This window comes from Alexandromys fortis, unplaced genomic scaffold (genome assembly GCF_014885135.2).
Source record: "Alexandromys fortis isolate MF-2015 unplaced genomic scaffold, M_Fortis_MF-2015_v1.1 scaffold_50, whole genome shotgun sequence".
Taxonomy (NCBI): domain Eukaryota; kingdom Metazoa; phylum Chordata; class Mammalia; order Rodentia; family Cricetidae; genus Alexandromys; species Alexandromys fortis.
Window position 1 is genome coordinate 125,880 of NW_026067932.1, and position 26,547 is coordinate 152,426.

A 26,547-nucleotide genomic window follows, 5' to 3' on the forward strand; every position below is an offset into this window, starting at 1 on the left:
TAGCCACTCTGGGATTTTCCTGCTTGGTCCGGGGCTCCTTCTCCGACTCCTTCTTGTGTCTGGGGGACGCAGAATTGCTCAAAGTGGTGGACACTGCAGGGGCGTCTCGCTTGACATCTTTGAGGGAAGCCAGTCAGGTTCCACGGTTTGAGGACCTTAATTTCCCCAACTTGGGTATCTTGTCCCCAACCCACTTCACTCTTGCAATGCAAATGAGCATAACCTGTCCCGCATTAGGGAGTTCTTTGCCCTGGTATCTTTTAAAAGTTTTTGCAGATGCTGGCAAGGGGTGCCCCACAGTCCGCCTCAGCCATTCCCAGTACTGGGGCACCAGGGGCACAGCCAGTGGAAGTGGTGCAGCCAGCTCCTTCATAGAGAGATCAGAGGACAGTAACCTGGGACTCACATTTCGGAGGGAATTACATTCCAGGAATTCACCAGTTAGTGGCTTCAGAAATATCTGTCCCCTCCAGTCTTGAGTAGCAGAAAATTCCAAAGTGCGGCTCCTTTCAGAAAGGGGCAGGAGCCCTAGTGTTGCTGGAAATCTGAGTGGCATGAACCCTGAAGTCCTCAGCTCCTGTGTTGTTCTTGTAATTCCAGTTATGGAACCCTATCCCAGCTGGAGATGACCGTCAGCTCCCGGAACTCCCCACCTCAGGGAGTCTCTTGGAGGAGGCACAAGCTTTACACCGTTCTGGTACATGGGTCCCTCTACAAAAGTTCTATTTTGCAGCTGGTTCCAGGGTTTGGGTTCATGAGATCTTTCTAACTGTGGCTACCCCTTATCCAGGGTGGGAGGTATAGCTTGGCTTCTCAGGAGTGTGTCCAGCTAAACTTAAAGGCCCTGCTCTAGAAGTTTCTGTGTGTACCTTGGGGATTATATCCCAGAGTTTAGGGTACTGGACAGTGTAGCTGGACTTCTTCTGGCCTGGTCAGTGGGTCCATAGAAGGAGACACTCTTGGCCTCAGAGCCTAGTTCACTTTTTCGCCTGCCTTGGTATGAGACCTTGCTGCAGTATGCAGTGACTGTCTCCATCATGGGAAGGTGCTGATTATTCCTGACTGGATTCCATGTTCCGCTTAATGAAGCAGCCTCATAAGGTGTCTGTTGTCAACCATCTTACCGAAGAAGAAATGGGAGTAAACAATTTGCCTGTGCCTTAACAGGACGGGCAGTGTTTGTGTTCAAAACACGTATGTCCTTTCCACCCTGCCTTCCCAGTAGTTGAACACGGTCTCAGGGTTACCATGAATGCAAGACTAGAAAGAAGACCGAAATATTGCTACTATGCACACAGGAGACTGCTTTTTATTTCTACTTTCTAGTTATCTGTTATATAAAGTGAACAACTGTTACTTTTGCTTGAGAAGTTTGGTCAGCTTATGTCTTAGTGGGTAAACGATCCACAGGCCAGAGAGGACAGGCCCTGCTGTTAGCATAGAGTTTTCCTATGAAGAGCACTCACATGTCTGCTGCCCATGACCCCATGGCTCACCTCTGGATACCAAAAAGACCCTATTCTGGGCCACCAAGAGTCCATTGTGGAGGGTCTCCTCAAACAGTCTTCATTGAAAAAATGTCTCCTATCTGCTTCTAAAGTCTGGAAAAGAGATGTAGTTGACCACAGGGAACATTTGTGTGTAGTTGTTCTGATCCTTTAGAGAAGGACACACAACCTTTGGTAAAATAGAGTGGTCAGTTGCAGTGATGCTAACTCTATGCCGGGGACATAGGCAGAGACCAAGGTGCATCAAAGCAGTTGTTTGGAAAGACTTCACGCAGACTTGCTGTGGATGCCAGCAAGTTGCTTCTTGTGCTCTCTACTGTATAGGGTATAGAGCAGCATACCCTTTGTGCTTTTTGAAAGAACCTGCATTTTAGGACAGTTCTTCACATTTCAGCAGAGATATCTAGGAACATATTCCCAGCTAGAGTGATCACCAGCAAGAGGCTGTTTATAAGTGTAGGCAGGCTTATGCCACACCCAGATTGTAGCCCTTGTTGCAGTGCCTGCTGTATGGCTGTATGCAGTGCCTTCTGTTGTTGCCTCTGTGTTCCTACATGCCATTGGTTGCCCTCATTCTAGTTCTCTTCCTGCCCTGGCACTCATTCCTGCCCATGGCAGGAATTTGGCCACCAGCTTGTGGTGCTGGGGCTTGGGTTCTTCTAGGATGTAAGAGTAATCCCCTTCCTTCACTTTATTTGACCCGTAGGGTAGTCCAGTGGGTGGTGTGTGTGTGTGTGTGTGTGTGTGTGTGTGTCCCTCTGAGGGTGTCAGAAAGCATCTCTGGCCTGTTCTCTGGGACCAGGCCTGGGTGTGGCTTGGAAGTTTCCTGTCTGAGTTGTAAGTCCCTTGCAGATGCAGTGAGATGGCTTTATATGCTGGCCTCCAGCCACTGCTTACCCAACCTGGTTTCTTGGAGAATTCCACTGACTAGGCGTGTGGCTGGACATAGGCTGAGACCAGCATCTCACAGGCATTCCTGGGAAGGTGGGCCGTCGGAATGTCATTTCACATCCTCATCCCTTCCCACGGGTATCTCTCGTGCTCCAGCTCATAGCCACACACACTACCCATCCATCCATCCATCCAAACCCTCCTGCTCCTTCATCCCCACTTCCTTAGGTATCCTCCCATTCAATCTGAAGATTTTCCTCTGATCTCATCACAGCTGCAGCTTCCTTCCCGCCCCTATTTTTTTGTTGTTACATTGTAGTAATTTCTTGGCCCATCTGTGCTACAACTTTTCAGGGTTTTCTGTCATTCGGTGCATCATCCTTTTACTTTCTTTTTAAATTAAAAATGTTTTATTTTGTATTTTGTGTAGATGAGTGTTTTGTCTGCAGTGATTGATGAGTGCCACATGCATGTCTACCATTGGTTGTAAGCTACCATGTGGTACTGGAAACCACACCCAGGTCCTCTGCAAGAGTAACAAATGCTCCTGACCCCAGAAACATCTCTCTAGCACTTCTTTTTATTTATTGATAGTGTACTTTTAGGCAAACGTTTTATTTTGATGAAATCCAATTTATCCTCTATTTTTATTTTTTAATTGTGTTTTTAATGCTAAAACTAACAATATTGTCACATTTAAGAACAGGAAGGCTTATATTATTTTGTTTGTTGTAATCCTTATGTTTTTGAGACTGCTGAAGCTTTAACTCTTACATTTAGGTCTTTACTTAATAGTGGGTATTTTTTTCAAGTAGTGTCAGACAGGTGTCCAGTCTCATTCTTTAGCAAGTGGATATTTATTGTTTTGAAGAGACTTTGTCTTCCTCATTAGGTAAGCTTGGAACTATGTTGAAAGTCAGCTGACCACAGTATGACCATTCTTGTACCACACGGTCTCTCTTCTTAAAACTTAAAAACCTACTTATTAATTTATTTGTGTTCTTCAATGGGGTCTTGTTATATAGCTGAAGCTGACCTTGATCAGGATCCTTCTACCTTACTATCTCAAGTTCTGGGGTTACATAAGCTCATAACCAGACCTCTGGTTTAGAAAGCTCCTCTGTCTTTCTAAAATCAAATTCTCTGGAGTTGGAGTTACAGGTGCTTGTAATTCACCTGATGTGGTTGCTGGGAACCAGACTTGGGTCCTGTGCAAGAGTAGTAAGTTCTCCTAACCATTGCACCATTCCTATGGCCCCTTCTGCATCCTTTAATAAAGAAATATTCAAGCCTCTTACAAAGATGAGAAGAATTTTACTATAGCCACTTTGTCCCACTTTGTTTACAAACCAACACAGGTAGCTAATTATCAATACTGGCAGATATGGCTTTATTTGAGCATTATTCTGCCAACCAAGCTGTCTAGACTCCACTTTCCTCCCAAACAATTATGTAGAAGTGAATCCTTTGCATGCTGTATGTGTGTGTTTCTAGAATACTTGTATATTTGTATGACCATTTCTTAGATTGATTCAATTTTCAACTTTAATTTGATTAAATTTAATATTAAGTATTAATACTAGAGCAACTATAAAGGTGCTCAGAACTCAGAAGAGTACCCTGGTGTAGTGGGAGAGTACTTTAGGAAGGTCCTTTTGCAGAGATGGTATTCAAGCCTTTTATGAAAAATGATTCAACCCTACAGGTGGCAGAGGAAGTTGCTAAGTTTTCTAGCCTCTGTAGTGCCAAGCAAGAGCTAAGAGAAAAATTAGTTCCAGAACCAAAATAGAACCCCTTGTCTTCCAGGGTCCCTACGGTGCCCTCTCCTGCAGGCATAACATCATGTTCGCTCTAAATAGAAGTACTCCAAGAACCCAATATCTTCATGCTGAGCAGGCAAAAGTGACTTGGAACCTAAAAACAGCAGGTGGATAGCCAGTCTGTTTCCCAGTATTTCTATACCACCTCTTGGATGGTTTCTTCCGTGTTGACTTTTGGTATACACAACTCATAAATCTCACAATAGACAGTCATTATTGTTGTTTAAACTATCAGCTATTGTTTTATTTATTTAATTTTAAAGGTATGTTGTGTGTATGTATTTGTGTGTGTGTTTTTGTGCATGCACGCACACGTGTGTGCCAGTCAACAGAGGCCAGGAGAAGACATTAGATCCCATGAATTGGGATTATAAATGGTTAAGAGCTTCCTGACGTGGGTACTGGGAACTGAACTCTGGTCCTCTGAAAGATCATCAAGATTTCTTAAGTACTAATCCACCTCTCCAGTACCTCATTTCAAAAATTAAAAACACAAAAGAATTTGAAAGGCAATATGTAGAATTCTAAGTTATATCATCTTTTTTTTTTAAAAGTGCTTTAACTTGGTTCCTTCTGAATCTTTCTGTTTTCATTCATTCTGATGCTGTTGCTATCCTTTATTGTTGTATTTTACTGTATCAAATATTGTAGTGTTTGGATTTTAAAATTATTTTATTTGTCACGGATTATGAGTGAGTTGGATATGAAGCAATTTGGATACTTCAGCGTAATCTTCCTCATGTTTTTTTTTTTTTTTGTGCTTGAGCTTCACTGAGCTGTTTGGGTCTGTAGTTTATAGTTTTCATTATATTAACTTTTTTCTGATATCCCTTTAATCTTTCCTGATTTCTAGAGGCCTACTTACACATGTCAGGACTTTATAAATACTATTTAATTTTTAGTTGGGTGTTATTTTAAATGTTATATCTTTTAAAAAAAACTAAATTCCATTGGTTTATTGCCAGGATATAGTTGTATGATTAACTTTTGTATATTGTACTTTTAGCCTTTGACATTGCTTAATAGTTAATTATATGAAGTTTCTTTGTTTGTTTGTTCTGAGACAGGATATAACTACATAACTTTGATGTGCCTAGACCTTACTATGCAGACTAGGCTGTCCTTGAACTCATAGAGATCTGCCTGCTTCTGCTTTCCCAGTGCTGGGGTTAAAGGCATGTGCCACCAAAGCCAGATTGTAGGACATTTTTCAAAAGTGTTTTTTTTTTTTCTCTTTGGGGGAATTTTCTATAGGTACCATCACATTTCTTGTGATGAGATGAAGTTTGAATTCTTTCTTTCCAAGTTTTATTACTTTTGTTTATTTTTCTTATCTTATTTCTCTGGCTAATCCACAATATGATGTGTGATAGGAGTAGAGAAACACAAAACATGTGTTTGTTGGGGGACGACTTGGTAGGATGCTAACTGTAGACTTTCTGGAGATGTTCTTCATTGAGTTTCTTACACTGCCTTCTATCCATAGCTTTAGGTGAGGTTTTTAGTGATCATAATTGAATTTGGGTTTTGTCAGATGGTTTTTGTAGGTATTAAGATAATATTTTTCTTTAGTTTATTAATTGATTCTTGAGAGTTGAAAAAAGAAGCACTGACTTCTTTCGATAAAATCCACTGAGGCCTGATGTATTTTGTATTGCTGGATTCTATGCGCTAATTTTAATTGAGGGTTTCTGTATCTATGTTCACAAAAGATACTGACATATAATTTTCTTATTTTGCAATACCTTTGCTTTGATAGCAGAACAGGGCTGAACTCACAGATGAGTAATGTTTAGTTTTTCTACCAGAAACAATAGATCTGGACTTATTTATATTTTAAAATAGTTGACTATATCAGGAAAGTTATTTGGGCTTGAGCTTTTTTATTGTGATGTAGAACTATCTAAGTTATTTGTTTTTCTTGAGAGAATTTTAATAGTTTGTGTCCTTGAAGGAATTGCTCCATTTCATTTAAATTGTTGAATTTATGGGGGAATTATTTGTCCTAGTGTGATTATTCATGTCTGGGCAGCCAGGAAAGGAACAAGCAGTCTCTGCTTACAGGCATGAGACAAAAGAATGTAACTAGGGACAAAGAAAAACTAACCAAGTTGCCAATCTTCTAAGAACACATGGTAATCCTAAGTGTGCGTACTCCCAACAACTAGCACAATTAAGAAAATGGTTCATCACTCGTACTGATAAGCTTCTCTCACTGATCCATAGAACAAATAAACAGGACATCATTACAGATACAGAATTCACAAATGACAGCTGACTGGAACTCAGGGGAGCTGAGCTACAATACACATCTTTCAACACCACCAGAATACACATTAGTCCTGTGCACATGGAACATAGAACAAGACAGACTTTACTGTAAAATTTACGTAATCCCTAATAAATCCAAAATGACAGAAATCATACAAAGTGTGTTTTCTGATATAGTGGAATTAAACTAGAAAAACATCTGAAAAACTCCCAAATATTTGGAAAATAAGGAACTCATAATTTTAAAAAATAGAAATAAATAAAAATGAAAACATGAACACATCAAACTTTGTGAGAAACAGCGGAAAGTGTTTGTTAGAAAAATAAAATGTATCAAATAAATAATCTAAGCTTTTAACTGAAGTAACTGGGACAGGAAAAAAAGCCTAAATCAAGCAGGATAGAAACAAGGCAGAGAAGACATGAAACTTAAAACATAAAAATGAAGAAAAATTAAAATAATAGTTGGATCTTAAAAGATCAACAAAATTAGCAAACCTTTATTCAGAATGATCAGAAGTATAAAAATCATAGACTACCAGAATCAGAAATGAGAGGACATTAACATAGATAGATCCCATAGGTATAAGAGAGTACCGCTATGAACTGAACTGTGTCCCCCAAGATCCTTATATTAAAGCTGCAGCTCTACATATGGACTTGAGGCGTGAATGGAGGGACTAAGGAAGTGAGGTCATTGGGTATATCCCGTAGTTCCACAGAGTTGTGTTCTTAGGACAGGAGCAAAAGACCCTGGAGTTCTTTCTCTCACCACTTCATAAAGACACAGGAAAACAAGGCTATTTATCAGCCGGGAAGATTCTATCATGAGAAACTGAATTGAATAGCATCTTGGTTTTCGATGCCCATTTTCCAGAACTGTGAAGTATGAAGGTCTGCTCTTTAATCTGCCCAGGTTGTGACATTAATTACAACACTGTTTGGCCAGTGTCTCAGGCACATTTCTAGCTAGCTCTTACATATTTTTTTAATTTTTAAAAATTTATTCTTTGGTAATTTCACACATGAATACAATGTATTTAGATAATATTCCCCACACTGATTCCACCTCCTGTTTTGCCCAGACCTGACCCATCCCTATTCTTTTCTTTTTCCTTTCTCTTCTTTTCTTTTAACAAGAGCATGAGACTTCTTTTATTTTAAAGCACTAAGATGTCAAAGTCATAGAAACTTAGTATTTATTGAACTGCTACCTCAGATGAGGGACTTTTTAGAATTAATAAGCTCTGGGAGCCCCAACTTGTCAGACCCTCAGTGATTATGAAGAGAGTACATCTTTGTGAGCATGACAAGACCTCTAAACACCCTGAAGCCAAGACTTCAAGGGAAGAAGGAGCATTGCTTATCCACTTAGAGTGTGATCATGCAGTCTTTGTGTGGTCCATGTGGACTGAGCAGATGGCAGCTGGGGATGGTACTCACTTCTCATCTCTGAGTATTTAGAGCTCAATATATTCACACTGTCTTTGAAGAATTACAGAACTGGTAGGAACAGCAATTTTAGAAGGGATTTATACGACTTCACAAGTACAAATCCTGCTAATGTCCACAACAGTACTTAGAGTAAACATCAGGTTATGGTGCCATGGATTGTGCCCACCCAGAAGATGAACTATCTTTTAAATTAATTTAAGTTACCTCTGAATACATTGGCCACAGCCCTTGAAGCATGTTTTTTTCTTCTGGCCCTAACAGTATATTCTTTACTGAGGTGAGTTTTCATGCCTGTGCCACATCCTCTTATCCAGGACTGATGCATTCATCTAATATTGGCTACTAATGGCATAGAGTTAAAAAAATCTTTTCTGTTAAGTAGGAGCAGCCTAAGTTGGGAAACTGCTTCACTGTCACTCTTTTTTTAAACCACTAGTTAACGATTTTATTTATTTTTGTTTTTATTGAGCTATATATTTTTCTCCACTCCCCTCCCGTTCTCTCTCCCATGCTCCCAATTTACTCAGGAGATCTTGTTTTGTTTTGTTTTGTTTTTTTCTACTTCCAAGTAGATTAGATCTCTTAGGACCCTCATTGTCATCTAGGTTCTCTGGGATTGTGAATTGTAGGCTGGTTTTCTTTGCTTTATGTCTAAAAGCCACTTATGAGTGAATGCATATGATGTATATCTTTCTGGGTCTGAGTTACCTCACTCAATATGCTGTTTTCTAGATCCATCCATTTGCCCACAAATTTCAAGATGTGATTATTTTTTTTCTTCTGTGTAGTGCTCCATTGTGTAAATGTGTGTAAATTGTGTAAATGTTTCCTTATCCAGTCTTTGGTCAAGGGACATTTAGGTTGTTTCCAGGTTTTGGCTATGACAAACAATGCTGCTATGAACATAGCAGAGCCCATGTCCTTGTGGCACAATTGAGTATCCTTTACATGTACCTAAAAGTGGTATTGCTGGGTCTTGAGGAAGGTTGTTTCCTACTTTTCTGAGAAATCGCCACATCAATGCAGGAGTGTTCCCTTTACCCCAAATCCTCTCCAGTATAAGTTGTCATCGGTGTTTATTATCTTGGCCATTCTTACAGGTGTAAAATAGAATCTCAGAGTTGTTTTGATTTGCATTTCTCTGATAGCTAAAGATGTTGAACATTTCCTTAAGTGTCTTTCAGCTATTTTAGATTCCTTTGTTGAGAGTTTTCTGTTTAGATCTATACCCATTTTTATTGTATTATTTGTTCTTTTGATGACCAATTTCTTGAGTTATTTGTATATTTTGGAGATCAGCCCTCTGCCTATGGAGTTGATGAAGATCTTTTCCCATTGTGTAGGCTGCCATTTTGTCTTTTTGATCATGTCCTTTGCTTTACAGAAGCTTCTCAATTTTTAGGAGGTCCCATTTATTAATTGTTTCTCTCAGTGTCTGTGCTACTGGGGTTCTATTTAGGAAGTGGTTTCCTGTGCCAATGCATTCAAGTGCACTTCCCACTTTCTCTTCTATGCAGTTCAGTGTGGTTGGCTTTATGTTTTGAGGTCTTTGATTCATCTGGACTTGAGTTTTGTGCATGTCAATAGATATGGATCTATTTTCATTCTTCTACATGTTGATATCCAGTTATGCCAGCACAATTTGTTGAATATGCTTTCTTTTTCCATTTTATATTTTTTGCTTCTTTGTCAAAAATCAGGTATTCATAGGTGTCTGGATTGATATTTGGGTCTTTAATTAGGTTCCATTGGTCCTCCTATCTGTTTTATACCAATACCGGACTGTTTTTTATTACTGTAGCTCTGTAGTTAGAGGTTGATGTCAGGGATGATAATGCTTCCAGAACTTTCTTTATTGTACAGGATTGTCTTGGTTCTCCTGGGTTTTTTGCTTTTCCATATGAAGTTGAATATTGTTCTTTCAAGGTCTGTGAAGAATTTTGCTGGGATTTTGATGGGAATTGCATTGAATCTCTAGATTGCTTTTGATAAGATTGCCATTTTAACTATGTTAATCCTATCTACCCAAGAGCATGGGAGATCTTTCCATTTTCTGGTGTCTTCTTCAATTTCTTTCTTCAAAGATTTAAAGTTCTTGTCATATACATTTGTTTGGTTAGAGTTACTCCTAGATATTTTTTGTTATTTGTGGCTATTGTGAAAGGTGATGTTTCTCTGATTTTGTTCCCAGCCCATTTATCGTCCTTGTAAATGAGGGCTACTGATTTTTTTGAGTTAATCTTGTATCCTGCTACATTACTGCTACCCATTTCTATCAATCTATGTATCACCACAAGGTCATGGCCTATCAGTAGGCATCTATCTCCTTAAGCAGCTACATGGCATCTCTTTGACTCCACCTACTCTCTCTAGCTCTCTCTGTTTGGATTTCCAAATAGGATTTGCTCTGCTATGCCAATGGCCAATGGTATAAAAATACTTCTAGCCTACAGACGGGAATCCCACATCATACGCCTTGCATGCTACCTAGCTGTGTGATTAGTGTTTGCTTGGAAGATCCACTCTATGAGTTTTATCTTTCTCTGCCTGCCTTCCTTAATCTTCAAAAGAGATCAATCACATAGTTCTGACAATTTCACTGTCACTTCCAGGCTTAGAAATGGTACCTCTTCCAGATAATACACACATGAGGTCAAATCAGTGCTATCCATTTACATTCTCAGGCTACTGGGGCAGGGGGTGTGCAACAGGAGTCTAAGGGAAATTGTGAAGGCTCAGATGGCCTCACTACTAGAAATATCAAGATTCTATGACATGATGAGAGTCCTTATATTTGATGAAGGGATGAGAAGTTGCAAACTTTGAAGTGCAGGCCCAGGGATTCTTTAGCAACTTCTTTGGGAGGCATAGGCCTGGGTTTAGCACCAGAGGACACGGTTAGTTGATCTGCAGGTGGCTGAGCATGAGTGACCATAGTGGAAGTCTAGCACATAGAACTGAGAAGAAATAATGCACTTAAATGGGGGGCTGCTAACCCCATGGGCCTGTGGGTGCAGGAGGGACTGCCCAAATAAACAGATGGTATGGCTCTGAAAGCAACAGCCTCTTGAGGCTCAGTACATGTTCTCTGCTCCACCGCCTGCATCATGATTCTACTCAGAGTAAAAATTTGTGCGGTTCTCAAGGCCGCCACCTTGTTTTCCATAGTGCTGTAAGAGTGAGCACTCCAACCTGCATGAGGGCCAGTAGGCCTTGACTGACCTTCCTGATTTGGGGTCGCTACAGTAGGCACATGTGGGATGTCACATGGGATCTCGTCATGTAATTAATTCAATGTCCCCCTTCTCTTTTAGGACCAAAGATGATGATTCCACCAGGAGAGTGTACGTATGCTGGCAGGAAGAGAAGGAAACCCATTCAGAAGCGGTAGCGTATCATCCCCTTCGTCCTGATATCCCTGGGGAGTGAAGGACATACTGTGCCTTCCTGAGGCGAGGGAATTTTATAGGCAAACATAGTATAAGGGAGACTTTGGAGAACCTTTCTGGTAGGCATAGTCATGGTGTCTTTTGGATCTCATGTAAAGGTGACCTGTCACTGGCTTTCTTTAGCAGGTAAGCTTACTTAAGGCAGCTTTTCTGACCTAGACACAAAGCACTGGCTGGAATTGGTGGAGGTCTCATCTGGGTGAGGGATATGCCACTAGTATGTTTGGAACATTTGTTCTCTTCAGCAATGAGTCATTCTGTCTGTGGAAAGTGCCCTAGGGTTTAGTACTCACACTCCAAATGACGAAGGCTCTTTGGGGTGTATTCTCCTCACCCAAGGTCTCTGAAGGTATAAAGATAGGGACAGCCAGGGTTCAGACCCATGTCCCCCAGGGATACAAATATCCTTGTCTGTGGTCTTTCTGCCTTTCCTGGGCTTAACCTGCAACCCACAGAATGGCCAAAGTCAGAGGTGTGTGGTGGTTCCAGCAAAACCAGGGTTTAGAACACTTTCCAGGAAATCAGCTGAATTATAATTTGCCCACAGGCTGCCTCTAGCTGTTGGTATAGAATCTGCTGTGTATATCATCACCTGCAGTTGTGTGTGCATGTGTGCATGCATGTGTGTGTGTGTTACAACACACTGTTGGGAGCAGTGAGACCCCAGATCCTGAATTTCTTGTAATTCCCTGATCTGAGTGCCTACAGCTGCTCTGAGCACGAGACCTTCAGGAGTTCCTGATGGCAGGAGAGTGGTTTCTGGTGGGTTTGGCTGGGGCATGGCTATCTCTATATAATCTGCCCTTGAACACAATAAAGGGGGCGTTCTTGGGGAATTCAAGGATGATTCGTGTCGCTGTCTCTCTGTCTGTGTGTGTCTGTGTATTTTAACCTCCAGCCCCCTTGCCCGAAGCTCTCGAACTGGGTGCCAGCGCACAGAGCACAAACACGGGGACGCGGTGCACGGCAACACACACACACACCCACACACCCAGAGAGAGAGACAGAGAGAAGGGGGGGATCTGGGTTCTGGATATGTGATACAGCTGTGTGCATGATACAACTGTGTGTGAGACTGGGATGCAACAGAATGTTAGTGGTGCACCACCCATCAGTAGCTCCTTTTAGGTGTGCTCTCTTTGTAAGTGACAGAGCTACCCCTGCTGGCCTCCAGGGCTACAAGATATTGTGTTGGTTTAATACCCTGTGGACCCAAGGCCTGACAAGAAGCTGAGGTTATCCTTAGTGTGAGACTGGATTTTGAAGGTGGTTATTTGAAGGTCGGAGCCACCAAACAGTGGAGCTTGAGGTCTTTGATATGAGGAGAGCTGGGGTAACAGTTGAGTACACTAGAGAAGACATAAAGCCCATGAGAGTAGGCATAGAAATGTGCTCCTCTATGACAGAGATTTAGATTTGTTTATATAACATTTATCTTATAAATAAGGAAAGAAAATAACTTAATCACTCAACTGAAACAGTGGTATCTGGTGGGCAATGTAGAAGGAAGTTGAGTTGAGGTTTTTTGTCTTGATAATATTTTAACTCCAATGCAAAAGCGAGACCATGTTTGAGGCATTAAATACTTACATTTTATTTTGTTTCATTTATTTTTGAGACAGGGTCTCATTATGTAGTCCTGATGGGTCCAGAATTCCCTATGTACAGCAGACTGGCTTTGAACTCGGTTATTGGCCTGCTTCTGCCTCCAAACTGCTAAGATTAAAGGCAAACACATTTTGATTTATAGATGCTCTGAAAAGATAGAAAGCTTGCCTGGCTCACAACATAGGGGCTGTCTCTGCACCCCATCCCCTTTCAAGAAGCATCTGATTTTAGAATTTTCTGTGAATGCTTCTTGAAATGTCTCTGCAGTGTATGTTTTTTCCTATATGTACTCAAGTTATATACATACTTGCACACCTCAGAGTCTTTTCCATAGGCTGTATTTTTCCTACTATACAACCTGAGTATATGAAGTGTACTTTCCAAGGGTTCATCTTAGTCCTTTGCTGTCCATTAAGCTCTGTGTTCTCCAGCTGTAACACAGATCTGTAGCATGCATGTCATCAGTCAGGATCCTTCCACCTTTATCCAGGGAGCTTAGGGATGTGGGTAAATGACACGGGCAGCCTGATGTTAGTGTCACTTGCCATGCTATAAGTGGCGAGTAATTTGTAAGAGTGTTCATTCAACCTTAATTTTTTTCTTCACACCCTAGTTACCTAGTAGCTATGAGTATTTTTGAATCCATAACTTTCTTCTAGAAGTGAATGTCAAGTATCACCACCACCATGTTTGGTGCTCCACATCTCATCTTCTCGGATTCCTGGGATTTTACCACGTACAGTGTCTTCATTTCATGACAATGTGGAAGTTGTAATACTCAAGTCCCTGATTTTTTTATTTGTTTTTCTTTTCTTTCTCCCCCAAAATAGATGTGTGTGTGTCCATCTGTGTGTGTGTGTGTGTACACACATTGGAGCATATGTACCATGGTGTGTGTGTGTGTGTAAGTCAGTTCTGTTCTTTTATTATATAGGTCCCCAGGCTCAAACTCAGGCCAGTAGGCTTGGCATTAGGTATTTTTACCAACAGCTATCTCACTGGATCACATCTGCTTTTTCTTTCCTGGAGTATAATTGAAGTACAAGTGTTTCAATTGACCTGACCAGGTTTGTAGCCAATCAGCCTTTGCCCATGAAATCACCAGCAAGTCAAGATTTCAAATATTCTGCCACTCCAAAAGTCTCCTTTTGAACTTTAGCTGTCCCCACCACCTCTGTCCCCAGGCAGCCTCTGCTCTACTTCCTGTCGCTGTGGATTTTGCACTTCTTGTGTCCTGTATAATTGAATTACATTCTTTGGAGCTACTGCTTTGCATAATGACTCTGGGCTTCCTCTGAGTTCGTGCATCAATAGCCCTATTTCTTTTTTGCCCAGCTATTCTCTGTTGCGGGAATATTCCAGTTTTGGTGGACACCTAGATTGTTCCCTGTTTGGGGGCTGTTAAAGATTCTGTGGATGTGCCACACCAATTCTTGGAGAGCTGGGTACTTCTGTTCTTCTTGGGTAAATGCCTATTGAGACAGTTGCTGCATAACACTGCTAATCTTTCCCAGAAACTTTCAGGCCATTCTCTAAAGTCGCTGCATCCTCTTATGTTCCAGTTAATGAAACAGGGTATAGGCCCCTCTATGTTCTCCAGTACTTACATTGCCAGTTTTCAGTTCCAGACAATTTCATGAATCAGTAGACTCTCAGGGTTAATCTGTATTGACTTAAGGAATAATGATGTTGGATGTATTTATGGGCTCGCTTTTCATTCATGCAGCCTCTGTGTTAAAGCATTTAAATAATTTGCTTTTTTTCATTTCAGATCATCTCACTATGTCCTGAGAGTTCTTTATATACTCTAGATACAAGTGCTTGTGATTATTTTCTTCTAATCTATGGCAGCTTTTTCATTTTGTTAATACTTGTTTTCAAAGGATATTTTGGAGGCTGGAGAGATGGCTTAGCAGGTGAAATGCTTTCTGATAACCATGAGGACATGACTCCAGCTCCCTAGCACCTACACAAATTCTGATCATGGAAATACTCATCTGTATCCCCAGAGCTGAAAGCAGGGAAACAGGTAGATCCCAGAGGTTTGGCCAGGCAGTCTAGCACAAACAGCAAGCTTCAGGCTCAGCAAGAGACTATACCACAAAAAATAAGGTGGAGAAGTCTGATGTCAACCTCTGTCTTCTTCTGACATGCACACCAGCTTATAAGCACATACATACACATGCATGAACAAATACACACATCTATACATTCACAAGACATTTTAAGCTGAACATAGTGGTATACCTATAATTCCTGTAATCAGAAGACTGAAGCAGGGTCATGAGAATGAGACCAGCCTAGGTTACATAATGAGATGTCTCAAAGAAAAGTAATCTAAAGAACTTTGGATGAAGACAATTTTATTGTGTGTGTGTGTGTCTGTATGTTCTTTTTAAATTTTATTTTATTTTTCTTTTTTTAAAAAAGAAAACAAACTTTCATTCATTTTACATACCAATCCCAGTTCTTACTCCCTTCCCTTCTCCCATTCCCTCCACCTATACTGTACTCCACCCCCACCCACTCCCAGAGAGGGTAAGGTACATTGCTTTGGGGAAGGTCCAAGACCCTCCCTACTATATCTAGGCTGAGCAAGGTATCCATCTGAAGAAAACAGGTTCCCTAAAAGTCAGTACAAGCAGTAGAGGGTAAGTCCTGGGGCCACTGCCAGTGGTCCTGCAGTCTGCCCCAGCCATACAACTGTCAACCACATTCAGAGGGTCTAGTTTGATCCAATGCTGGTTCCTTCCTTGTCCGACTGGAGTTTGTGAGCTCCCATTAGCTTAGGTAAACTGTTTTAGTGGGTGTCCCCATCATGGTCTTGACCTCTTTGCTCATATTCTCATTCCTCCCACTCTTCAACTGGACTTTGGGAGCTCAGCCCACTGCTCCTCTAAGGGTCTCTGCCTCTGTTTCCGTCAGTTGCTGGATGAAGGTTCTATGGTAACATTTAAGATATTCACCAATCTGACTACAGAGCAAGACCAGTTCGGGCACCCTCACCTCTATTGCTTAGGGTCTTAACTGGGGTCATCCTTGTGGATTCCTGGGAATTTCTCTAGTGCCAGGTTTCTTGCTAGTCCCATAATGGCTACCTACTCATCACTTCTTGCTGTTTCTTTCTTCTGGAGCCTGTGAGAATTCTATTTGGCCTCTGCATTTGCCCTGGATTTGAACTCACCACAAGCCCAGAGGACCACTTGCTTTCTAGATGGACTGTCCCTCCTGATCATTTACCCTTTCTTGAGGTACCACCTACTTCATGGAGATGATATTGGGAAGTAGAGTGTGGAGTATAGATAGCAGTGAGGTGTATCTTGGTGTCCTGAGAACCAGAGGAGGAAAGCAACATGTACTGTGACTTGTAACAACTCCTTTGCTGGACAATGCCCCACCCCGAGCCTGAGGGAGTCTTGGAGTGCACGGAACCAAGTGCAAGTTTGCTGCAGGTAGCACCCTTCATGTTCTCTGTATAGAAAGACCTGGTGGTCAGGGCTAGAGCTAGTGTAGGCACCACCCTGCATGGAGAGGCAAGGACACCTCTACCTTAGATTTAGATAGAGGTTAGAAGTAAGCTGGGATTATGGGATCATCAATGGAAAACCACCCGATTTATTAATTGGTGAAAAATCAATAAAATGTAGTCCATTTATATGCTTTAATATTACTTAGCTATAGAAAAGAATGAAGATGCAAACACACACATTATAATGAGAATGAATCATGAAAGCATTCTATTTTGTAAAGGTAGTTGGGGCACCATTATTCATGTTTCCATACATTCAGATGAAATATTCATAACAGGTCGATCCACAAGGGTAGAAAACAGGCCTTCAGTTTCCAACGCCAAAGTAAGGAGTTTAGGAGAAAGTGCACATGAGGGAGGTACTTCCCTTAGGACAGTGAAAATCTTTAGGTCAAGAAGAGATGTGCAGTGTCATGACTAGCAAATGAAAGACCGCTGACTTTCAATGACTGATCATGTTAGTTAGATGTCACTTTTAAAAAGTAACAGCTCCTAGGTTTGTTGCTGCCTGACATTATTTAAAAACTGGGGAAATTGGGCCATTGGACAACTCCTCAAAACCAGAGAGGCCTCAAATCTGAGATTCCCTGAGATCCCAGAAAGTGTTGGGCTGCTGATTCAGATGGCTGATTTGTGAAGTTCTGACAATAATGGGTCTGTTTTACTCTCCTGTCCTCTCCAACATTGGATCCACTCTGACTGCTGTGGTCTCTTCTAGACGCATAGTGTGGGTAATACTGATGGTGAATAACCAGGAAGGTTTAGTTTGTGCCACAATTAAGAGGTTCGGAAGAGGGAGACCTAAGAAATGAGGTGAAGGGATGTTGAAGGCGCCCTCTCCAGGCAGGCATTTGAAGCCAGGTCAGTCTGTCTATGAGTGAGCAGTTTCCTGAGCTATATGAAGTGGTGGACAAATGACCTCTTGGTCCTCCAGATGCTCAGGCTCCGAGAACTTTTCTGTGATGTCTGGCAGGTCCTGGGGTCCTCTTCTAGGCATTTGGACTACCAGGCCTGAGTTTTGAACTGAAATTCTTTGTTCTGGGAACGAAAAAGACTAAGAACTGTTTGGATTACCAATGGGGTGAGGAAACTGTCACCATTGTAGCATGGGAACTTGTATTTTTCCTGTCGTATATTAAGTTTGGGCTGGGTGATGTGAGACTCTGAAGGAAGCTAAATAAAAGTATATTTTTCCAGGCACATTTTTTTCTCAGACTGCCCTAGCCAGGCATCCTCCCTTCTCAGAAAACCTGACACAGAAATGCTGAGAAATGCAACAGAGCCACACAGCTCGTAACCAAGCCCTTCATGCTTGCCTGAGACTTTTTACACATTCCTCCAAAGTATCAGGTTGTAGCTAACTGGTGTGTTTTTTATCAGTTTCTTCAGAAGTGTAGGCTGAATATTCTGTCCTGCCAGCCAACTCCCAAATAACTACATAGAGACTTATTATTAGTTATAAATGTTCAACCAATAGCTTAGGCTTTTTTCTTTTTTTCTAATTTATTTTTTTTAATTTTTTTTATTTATTAAAGATTTCTGTCTCTTCCCCACCGCCGCATCCCCTTTACCTCCCCCTCCCCCAATCAAGTCCCCCTCACTAGTCAGCCCAAAGAGCCATCAGGGTTCTCTGCCCTGTGGGAAGTCCATGGACCACCCTCCTCCATAGCTTAGGCTTTTTCTAACTAGCTCTTATAACAGCCCATTTCTATTAATTTACTTGCTGTTCATGGCATGTTACTTCATTTTGTACTCATCCTCCTTCCTCTGTGTCTCGCTGGCAACTCCGACCTTCTTCATACGAGAGAACTCTCTCTCCCTCTTTGTTCTCAAGTCCTGCCTAACCTCTTCCTGCCTAGCTATTGACCATTTAGCTCTTTATTAAACCAATGAGAACAACACATCTTCACAGTGTGCGAAAACATTGTTCCACAGCAAAGGAGTGATCTCTAATTCTCATAAGCATTTTCTGACTGGGCAACAGCTTCAGTGTTCCCAGCAAGGTCACTGCAGAGAAAGGTTTCTTGCCTGTGGGGCCATTGGCTCCTGGTAGGAACCTATATGACTAAGGCCCTCTTCCCACAGGAGGCTTACCATGGGGGCTGAGAAATCAAATCCTTCCAAACGTCACCGGGATCGCCTCAATACAGAGCTGGACCACCTGGCCAGCCTGCTGCCATTTCCACCTGATATCATCTCCAAGCTGGACAAGCTTTCCGTCCTGCGCCTCAGCGTTAGTTACCTCAGGGTGAAGAGCTTCTTCCAAGGTAAGACTCTCATGTGGACATTGTCTCCATCTAAAACTGACTAAATCTCACTTGTGCCATCTGAGTTCACTTGAGTCCACTTAGGTTACACTTGTACATTGCTAGGTCTGTTCTGGGTTCCCCTGGTCCAGCTGGGTTTCTCTTGAGCTCTGTTGGGTCTTACCTGGGTCCACCTGAATCCAGATAGACCCAACTTGGGCCTAGCTGTGATGAGACACGTGCATAATGAGTTATACCACCATGCAACCCTCCCTGCCCATGCATCTAGGTGGGAAGATCCTTGGTTGTGGGCTGACTCGTTTGTGGGATTCCTCTGGCTCCAGGTCAACAGTAACACACTTGCTTCAGGGTTTTTACACACTTCACTAGGATGATCCCAAGTTCTCTACGTGACCAGATCCAGGACAACTCTGAGGATGGGGGCTTCAAGGAATAAGGGAGTCGTGCCCAGGAACAGGACAGCTCTGAGGGAGGGGGATCCAGAGAATAAGGGGATCTATTCTGAGGGAGAGTAGAACTGCCATGTGTAGTGGCTTTCTTTTGTATTTTAATAAATAATGCTTCCCTGATGATCAGAAAAGTAAAACAGCCACACTGGCCAGCCTAACAGACCATACAACAATGACATACACCTTTAATCCCAGTAGCCACACTAGTTTGTCATAGAAACCAGGTTGTATTGGTGCATGCCCTTAATCCCAGAACTAGAGAGAATTATAAATAACAGAGGAAACAGCTCTCAGGCATTCTCATTCTGAGGTTTCCTGAAGGCATGTCACCATTTTCAGACTGAGGTCGAAGTAAGAGTCAGTGGCTGGCTGCTTTGTTTTTCTGGTCTTCAGGTTGAACCCTGATTTCTGCCTCTGAGTTTTCATTAATCATGCATCAGCCACAGACAGGAGGTCTAGTGTCCACAGTTAACCTTGTTTTCACCTTGGATACCACAAGGTGGCTCAGGAATAACTTTGTATGCTCCGGCAGGCAGACTGATCTCCTGCCACCAAGCTCTAGCAAAGTCTTTCTGCTCTCTACAACGTGTGAGGCCCTGTCTTCTGGGAGTCCAGGGGCTCCCTACATCCTTAAACTCCAATCCACCATGGTTTAGAGATATTTTGTAATTTCTACTAGCTGTACTGAACCCTCAAGGATAGAAGGGCTCTGGACTTCCTGGCACACCGTGGCTTTGTTCCATGGAAGAAGGGCAGGGAAAGGTGCCTGTGAAGGACTGGGGTGGGTGGTCAGAGACAGAGCCCTTCTCTGTGTTCAACATGGTTTCTACCATTGGTCTGTATTGAGAATTATACCCATGTTCTGCCACATCATCTTGTTTCCTTAGAGATCCAGGTTTTGGTTTCCTTGGAATCTTGGGTATCTGAAGGATGGAAGAATACATAGGGGTTGAAGACATAGATAGGATTGGAATGTGGGGGTGATGCTCCCCAGCTTCTGCATTATGTGGCAGTCAAAGGTAACAGATTTAAAGAGGGTGGAAATCTAAATGGTTTGGTTTCCAGTTGCTGACTTTTCAGGTTAGTTTCATGGTTACATGTTCTGATGGAGTAAGCAGTATTACTAGACTCTGATAGCTCTACCCTCAGTGTCTTGTTGGCATGTGAGGTGTTTGCAACATAGGGACCTGCTATCCTCCTCAGCACAACCCCAGAGCCCTGGAGAAGTTTTGCTTTCCATAGTGCCTGATCATCTTGATACCCTTGCCTAAGGTCTTACACAGGCACCCCTGAGTCCTGGCTAGTCCCAGCCTTCTTGAATACCATACCACAGTGGAACTATGACAATACATTTTCATTTTGCTATCTAGATTTTCTATTTTTACCCACAAAAATATTGCTTTTACAAATTTCCTCCACTCTAGGTCTCTTTCCCATAGAACCCCTATCTACTTTGGGGCCCGCTGGCAACTCTTAGTTCTAATGGTGCTGCATTCAGTTTGCCTCTGAGGTTTGAGTGTTTTTCCAGGGCATTAGGGTGGGAAGAAATTGAGAAAATCTTTCAAAACATGCTGTGTCATCCTGATCTTGTATGGGTGTGGGAAGCTAGGATGGAATTGAAGCTCCTGACTTTGGTTTCTACAACATGCCTAAAAGTGAGAAGTGTGACCAAGTCATTGCCCATGCTCCCATGAGCATTGCTAGCAAACCTCAAGGGCAGCCCCATGTCTAGACCACTCAGATCAGACTGGGGCTGCTGCCCTGAGTAGAAAGACTCTGTTCAGAACTGAAAATGGCTTTGTTTTCTACCCTTGCACTGACACAGCACTCTCACACACACTTGACCTTGGCACGGAGGTGAAGAGTGGTCTAGTTTCATTCTTTGGCTGAGATAAAATATTCTAACCAAAGTAACTTAGGGCAGGAGAGGGTGTGTTCAGCTTATAATTCCAGGTCACAGTCTGTTGTTGGGGGAAGCCTAGGCAGGAACTTAAGGCAGGAATTTGAAGGCAGGCCACTTTCTCTTCCACGTAACATTACCTTCAACCAAGGAACTCATTTTACAACCAAAGAAGCATGGTAGGAATCGTGGAGGATGCTACTCAAAGGCTGGCTTTAAGACTGGCCAGTACTCAGCTAGTACACATTTAAGGATCATCAGCCTGGTGATGGAGCTACAGTGGACTAGCTCAAGCTTGTTGGCCCACAGGAGATCTGCTCCTGATGTTTCTGGCCAATTCCAAAGACTGCCCAAGAGTTTGTATAAATGCTCAGTTGTTAACTCAGAAGTGAAGCGGTTTGCCCATCTTACCATCATTTTCAAAGTTCTGAGTTGTGAAAGCAGTACTACTTGTGGTTGGTCTTCCCACATCACTGAAACCTGAGGATCCCACTGTGCTGAAATGAAGTAAATTCTCAGGGTCCACAGACTTCCTGAGAGTGTTGAGGCTTTTGGGGGCAAGATAACAACCTTTTAAATTTCTGTACTACACATGTTTTTCCAAGAATTCTGAATTTTGTGATCACCCTTAAGCTGTACATAGAGAAAAAAATTCTAAAATTTTTCCTGAATTCATTTCTAACTATGTGAATAGAAAAAAAATGAATCTACAATAATTGGATTTTAGTTTATGCTCATTGACCCGAATGAATGAGTTAATTTCATTAAAATTGTCATAAAAGATCACCCCTGAAAAGGACACAATCTGGAAACTCCAAACTCAGAGGGTGACAGTGACATGAGAATCGTTTGGAACATTTAGGGTTGAGGCAATGGACTATTTTAGTTTTGTTCATCTGGTCTCCGTGTAACGAGGCCGCATGCTTTCATAGATCTTTACTTCCACCATCTTCTGTGGGTAATGGTCAGGGCTGGGATTTTCCACTTTTATAAGTTTTTCTATCCACAAAAGGGGAAATTTGGGTGAAGAAAAAAATAGGGAGTGTTTTGAAGAGACAGCCTTGTCCTATTACAGGGCAGGGAGCAGAGTTGGGTCCTCCCATGCTTACGTTAGGCTGGATCCTTGGATATGTAGCACTGAGGATCAACCAGAAAATTCTGAAAAACCCTGGCCCCATTATTACAGTCTAGAAATATCGTAAGTTGGTTTGTCCCAAGCCTCCCCAGGGACTCCTTGCTGTCACCAGGACAAGGCTTAGGAAGACCTCCCAGGAGTATAGAGTCTCAAGCATTGATATTAAAGATCATGCCCAGGCCTGGTTCAGGGACAACATCTACCCAATAAGTCATTAGAATGACAAGATCCATCAGGCAAGCCACTCAAGGGAGAGGAGGTGATCCTAAAAACCAAAACCAATAAGAAAAAGAGGCAGAGAGGCCTAGCTTCACCTCTCATAAAAACCTAGGGATTTTTCATGGCTACTCTTCTGCTACTGCTGTTGTTTCCTCCTCCCTATGGCCCATGCTCACCTGGGATGGAATCTGGGACCTTTTGCTGATTCGTTTTGTTCTCAGCCTAGCACACCTTTCCACACACTTCTGGCTGTCCTTGACTTCCTGTCCAAGGTCAGCCCTGGCCGCCATGCTCATTTGAACTGAACAGGCTCCTCTGTTTCACGTTAATCCCAGATGGATAAATACAGACACACCATGACATCACTAGGTGTGACCTGGGACCTAGAACTTGGGAATACAACATCTATTAGCATGTAAAAATCAGGAGTACCTTGAGACTGCTAATGACTTTGGATACTCAGGACTGATGTATACAATTATTAAACAAAATCGTACCTTTTTTTTCTGTTCTCACTGAGGGATTACTCTTTTCCTAATGGTCTTTGTTATGGATTAAATATTTGTGTCCTCCAAAAATGTGTATCTTGAAGCCCAAATCTGCTGTGTGATGGTTTTTGAAGATTGGGCCTCTAAGTAAAGTAATAAAAGTTAAAGAAGATCCCAAAGTTGTGGCTGTGATCTTTCAGGATTATTGCCCTTATGAGAGGAACACAAGAACCCTCTCTGAATACAAACCCACAATAGCCACTCATTTGAGGACATAACAAGGTATGTGTTTATAAATCAGAAAGGCCCCCTCAAGGAGCCCACATTTGCCATCATCTTGACCATGACCTCCAGCCTCTAAAACTGTGAGAAGATACGTCTCTGTGGTCCATCCTGCCCAGCCAGTGGTAAATACTGAGAAGTGGGATTCCATTGAGACGAAAACTGAGATGTGCAAGAAAAGATTTGGAATTGGAAGCAGGAGCTCTAAGATGTGTGCTGGGGCATCTGTTTGCTGTAACACGGCTGTTTGTGCTGATCCTGGAATATTAAGAAAGGAGGAGAAGTGCAGAGCAGGCTCTTGATGTCTCAGAAAACATTTGTTATTTTGAACAAAATTTAGTATAAACGTGTGCATTAGTGAGTTATTCTGTTAAGAACTCAGCAGGAACAAAGATCTGGTTTTGGAGACCAGTGGAAATGGGAGTCTTATTCATAAGTTGTCAAAAGTGCAGCCTGACCGTGCCTTACTCTTTTGTGAAGAGTAGAGCCTGCAAAAAGATGAGGCCAGACATTCAACAGAAGAGATTTCTCAGTAGACTACTGAAGGTGCTCCTTGATTATTTCCTTTACTGCCTATTATAAAATAGGTGGAATGAAAAAAAATTAAGAGAAAAGGAACCAACTTAAAGAGTTGAAAAATCCTTAGCTTACTCATATTGTAACAAGTGAGAGAGGAGGCAGCGGAACAACCACTTGTTAAAGAAACTGTGTGGTATGAACCACGGATTTAATCAGCCACCACAGGAGGAGGAAGAGAGAAGGGGTATACCAGCAGATATTTCCATCTCAGCAAAAGGAGATAGGGCAGCACAACAAAGTAATTCCATTAACAACATGCATTTACCATCAATAAAGGGGCGGTATGACCCGAAGAGAGAGTCCAAAGTTGCTGTGGGCTGAGGAAGCCCACCTAGAGCTTCGAATCCAAGATATTTCTCAACTCCAATATCTAACTGGGTTTACCTTGTTGGGTTTTAGCCTTTTATGACATCTTTCTTTCTTTTCTTGATGTCTCGCTTCTGAAACTGGAATCTGTCTTCTATGCACTCTGCCGCTGTGTCTCTGATGTACACACATGGTTTGAGCCACAGACTCACAGCTTGGGGAATCTGCTCAGGGGGTCTATCATATCTAGGTATCTCCCCATGTGAGCAGATGATACTGAGATGAGACTCTACTTTTAGACGTTAGAGTAAATGTTGATAGGATTTATACTTTTTGTTTTGAGACAAGCTTTTAATGACTGAGCCATCTCTCCAGTCCATGTTAAGACTTAACACTTAGGGTCAAATAGCTTTCACAATCATTGCTAGTGTATGAAAAGATCAGACTGATTGTTTTTTGAACTGATTCTATTTTTCTACCTCTTTTCATTGATTTCAAAAGATCAACCTGACCAATTAGAGACAGCCTTGATCAGTCCCTCTCTCTTTTCCTCTCTCCTATCTCTGGATTCTTTCCCAGGACATAAGGAACTGAGGTTTGGGTTTCCTTCTAGCTTTCCCAGCAGACTTCCCTGTATGGTCCTCATTCTGACTCCGGGAGGATCTGAAACAGCCTAGGGCCTTGCTGGTCACTTCTAGGTAGGGTATATTAGTATTCTATCCTACTGTTCAAGCAGGCTAGCTTGGCTATTTGTACAAGTCTAGTGATACAGTTAAAACATAATGCAACTCTCTAATGAAAGAGCCTGGGGTGGGAGGATGAACCCCAATCCCACTCATGTACAGTGATGCTGCTGTTCCCGATCCCCTTAGTAGGAGTAGAAGGGGAGAAGGAAGAAGGCCAAAAACTGTCCCGTGTGTCTGGCATGTCTCTAATGCATGAACTGACTTGTGGAGCCCATTCTCTGTGTAGAGATACCTTGCTCAACCTAAGTACGGGAGGGGGAGGGCCTTGGTCCTGTCTCAAAGAGGTGATGCCATAGGCTCAGTTGGCTTCCCAAGGGACACCTTACCTTCATTGAGGAGTGGGTGGGGGTGGGGTGGGGGAAGGAGGAGAAAGGGGGAACTGGGTTTGGTATGTAAATGACAAACAAACAAATAAATAGAAAGAAATGTGGTTTAATTTTCAAAGGAAAAACCAGAATGAGAAAGCATAATCAAAGAAAAAGACAAGAAAGTAGTAAAAACTCAAATAGGTACAATAACTACAGAGCATAAAAGTCCAATATATCAAGGAGAGCGAACATGAGCAAGGAACTCAGGACCGTGAGGGGTGCACCCACACACTGAGACAATGGAGATGCTCTATCGGGAACTCACCAAGGCCAGCTGACCTGGTCTGGAAAAGCCTGGGTTAAAACAGGTCTCACTGAACATAGCGGACAATGAGGACTACTGAGACATCAAGAACAATGGCAATGGGTTTTTGATCCTATTGCATGTATTGGCTTTGTGGGAGCCTAGGCTGTTTGGATGCTCACCTTACAAGACCTGGACGGAGGAGGGTTTTCCTTGGACTTCCCACGGGACGGAGAGCCCTGATTGCTCTTTGGGCTGACGAGGGAGGGGGACTTGATTCGGGGAGGGGGAGGGAAAGGGGAGGCGGAGGTGGGGAAGAGACAGAAATATTTAATAAATAAATAAATAAAAGAATGAACTCAAAAAAAGTCCAATATATCACTAATTATTAGAAATATAAATAGAATAACCATGCCAATTAAAGGATATTTTATAATATTGATATTTTATAATTTTGATTTTTACAAAGAGCATGTGCAAAGTCTAAGGGTTTAGAAAGAAAGAACAAAAGATGGAAAGACACACTGAGGAAACCCTACAGAGAGACTTATGCCTTTGAGTCAATGTCCAAAATTTTCTTTGAAGTTAAAAAGCACTGGGGAGAGAAAGGGGATGAGTCACTACATAATTACTTAATGATTCATTTTGTCAGATGAATAAGATAATTTAAAATTTGTGTGTTCCTAATAACCTCAAAATCTATAAAAGAATCATTGACTATAAGAAAAAGACATAAATTTATCATCAGAAAGATTAATTTATGGAATAAAAAGTAGAAGAATAAAACTTATGAAAGATGTAAACAAGGCAAAAATAAGGTTAATCTAATGGACAAACATAAAGCACTGGACTCCCAAGCTACAAAGTCCTAGTCTTCTCAAACCTGCATGTAGACTAAAATGTTGAAATCAGATAATCAGTAAAGCAAATCTCAACAAAAGTCAAAAGACAAAATCACAAAAAGCTTACAGTGAAACTCCAGGGAAAATTAGCTAGAAGTCATTAATAAAAAGATAATCTGGGTGGGAGGTGA

General features: G+C 42.0%; 1 protein-coding gene across 1 annotated transcript in view; it reads left to right on the top strand.

Moving 5' to 3' along the window:
* The first annotated feature begins 595 nt into the window (after positions 1–595).
* Ahrr (aryl hydrocarbon receptor repressor) overlaps positions 596–26,547 on the top strand; it is a 77,434-nt gene continuing 51,482 nt past the window's right edge. The window contains exons 1-3 of the mRNA XM_050145524.1: positions 596–697; positions 11,260–11,332; positions 18,617–18,798. Coding sequence (XP_050001481.1) covers positions 11,268–11,332; positions 18,617–18,798 — 247 coding nt within the window. The 5' untranslated portion in view covers positions 596–697; positions 11,260–11,267. The remainder of the gene's footprint in view (positions 698–11,259; positions 11,333–18,616; positions 18,799–26,547) is intronic.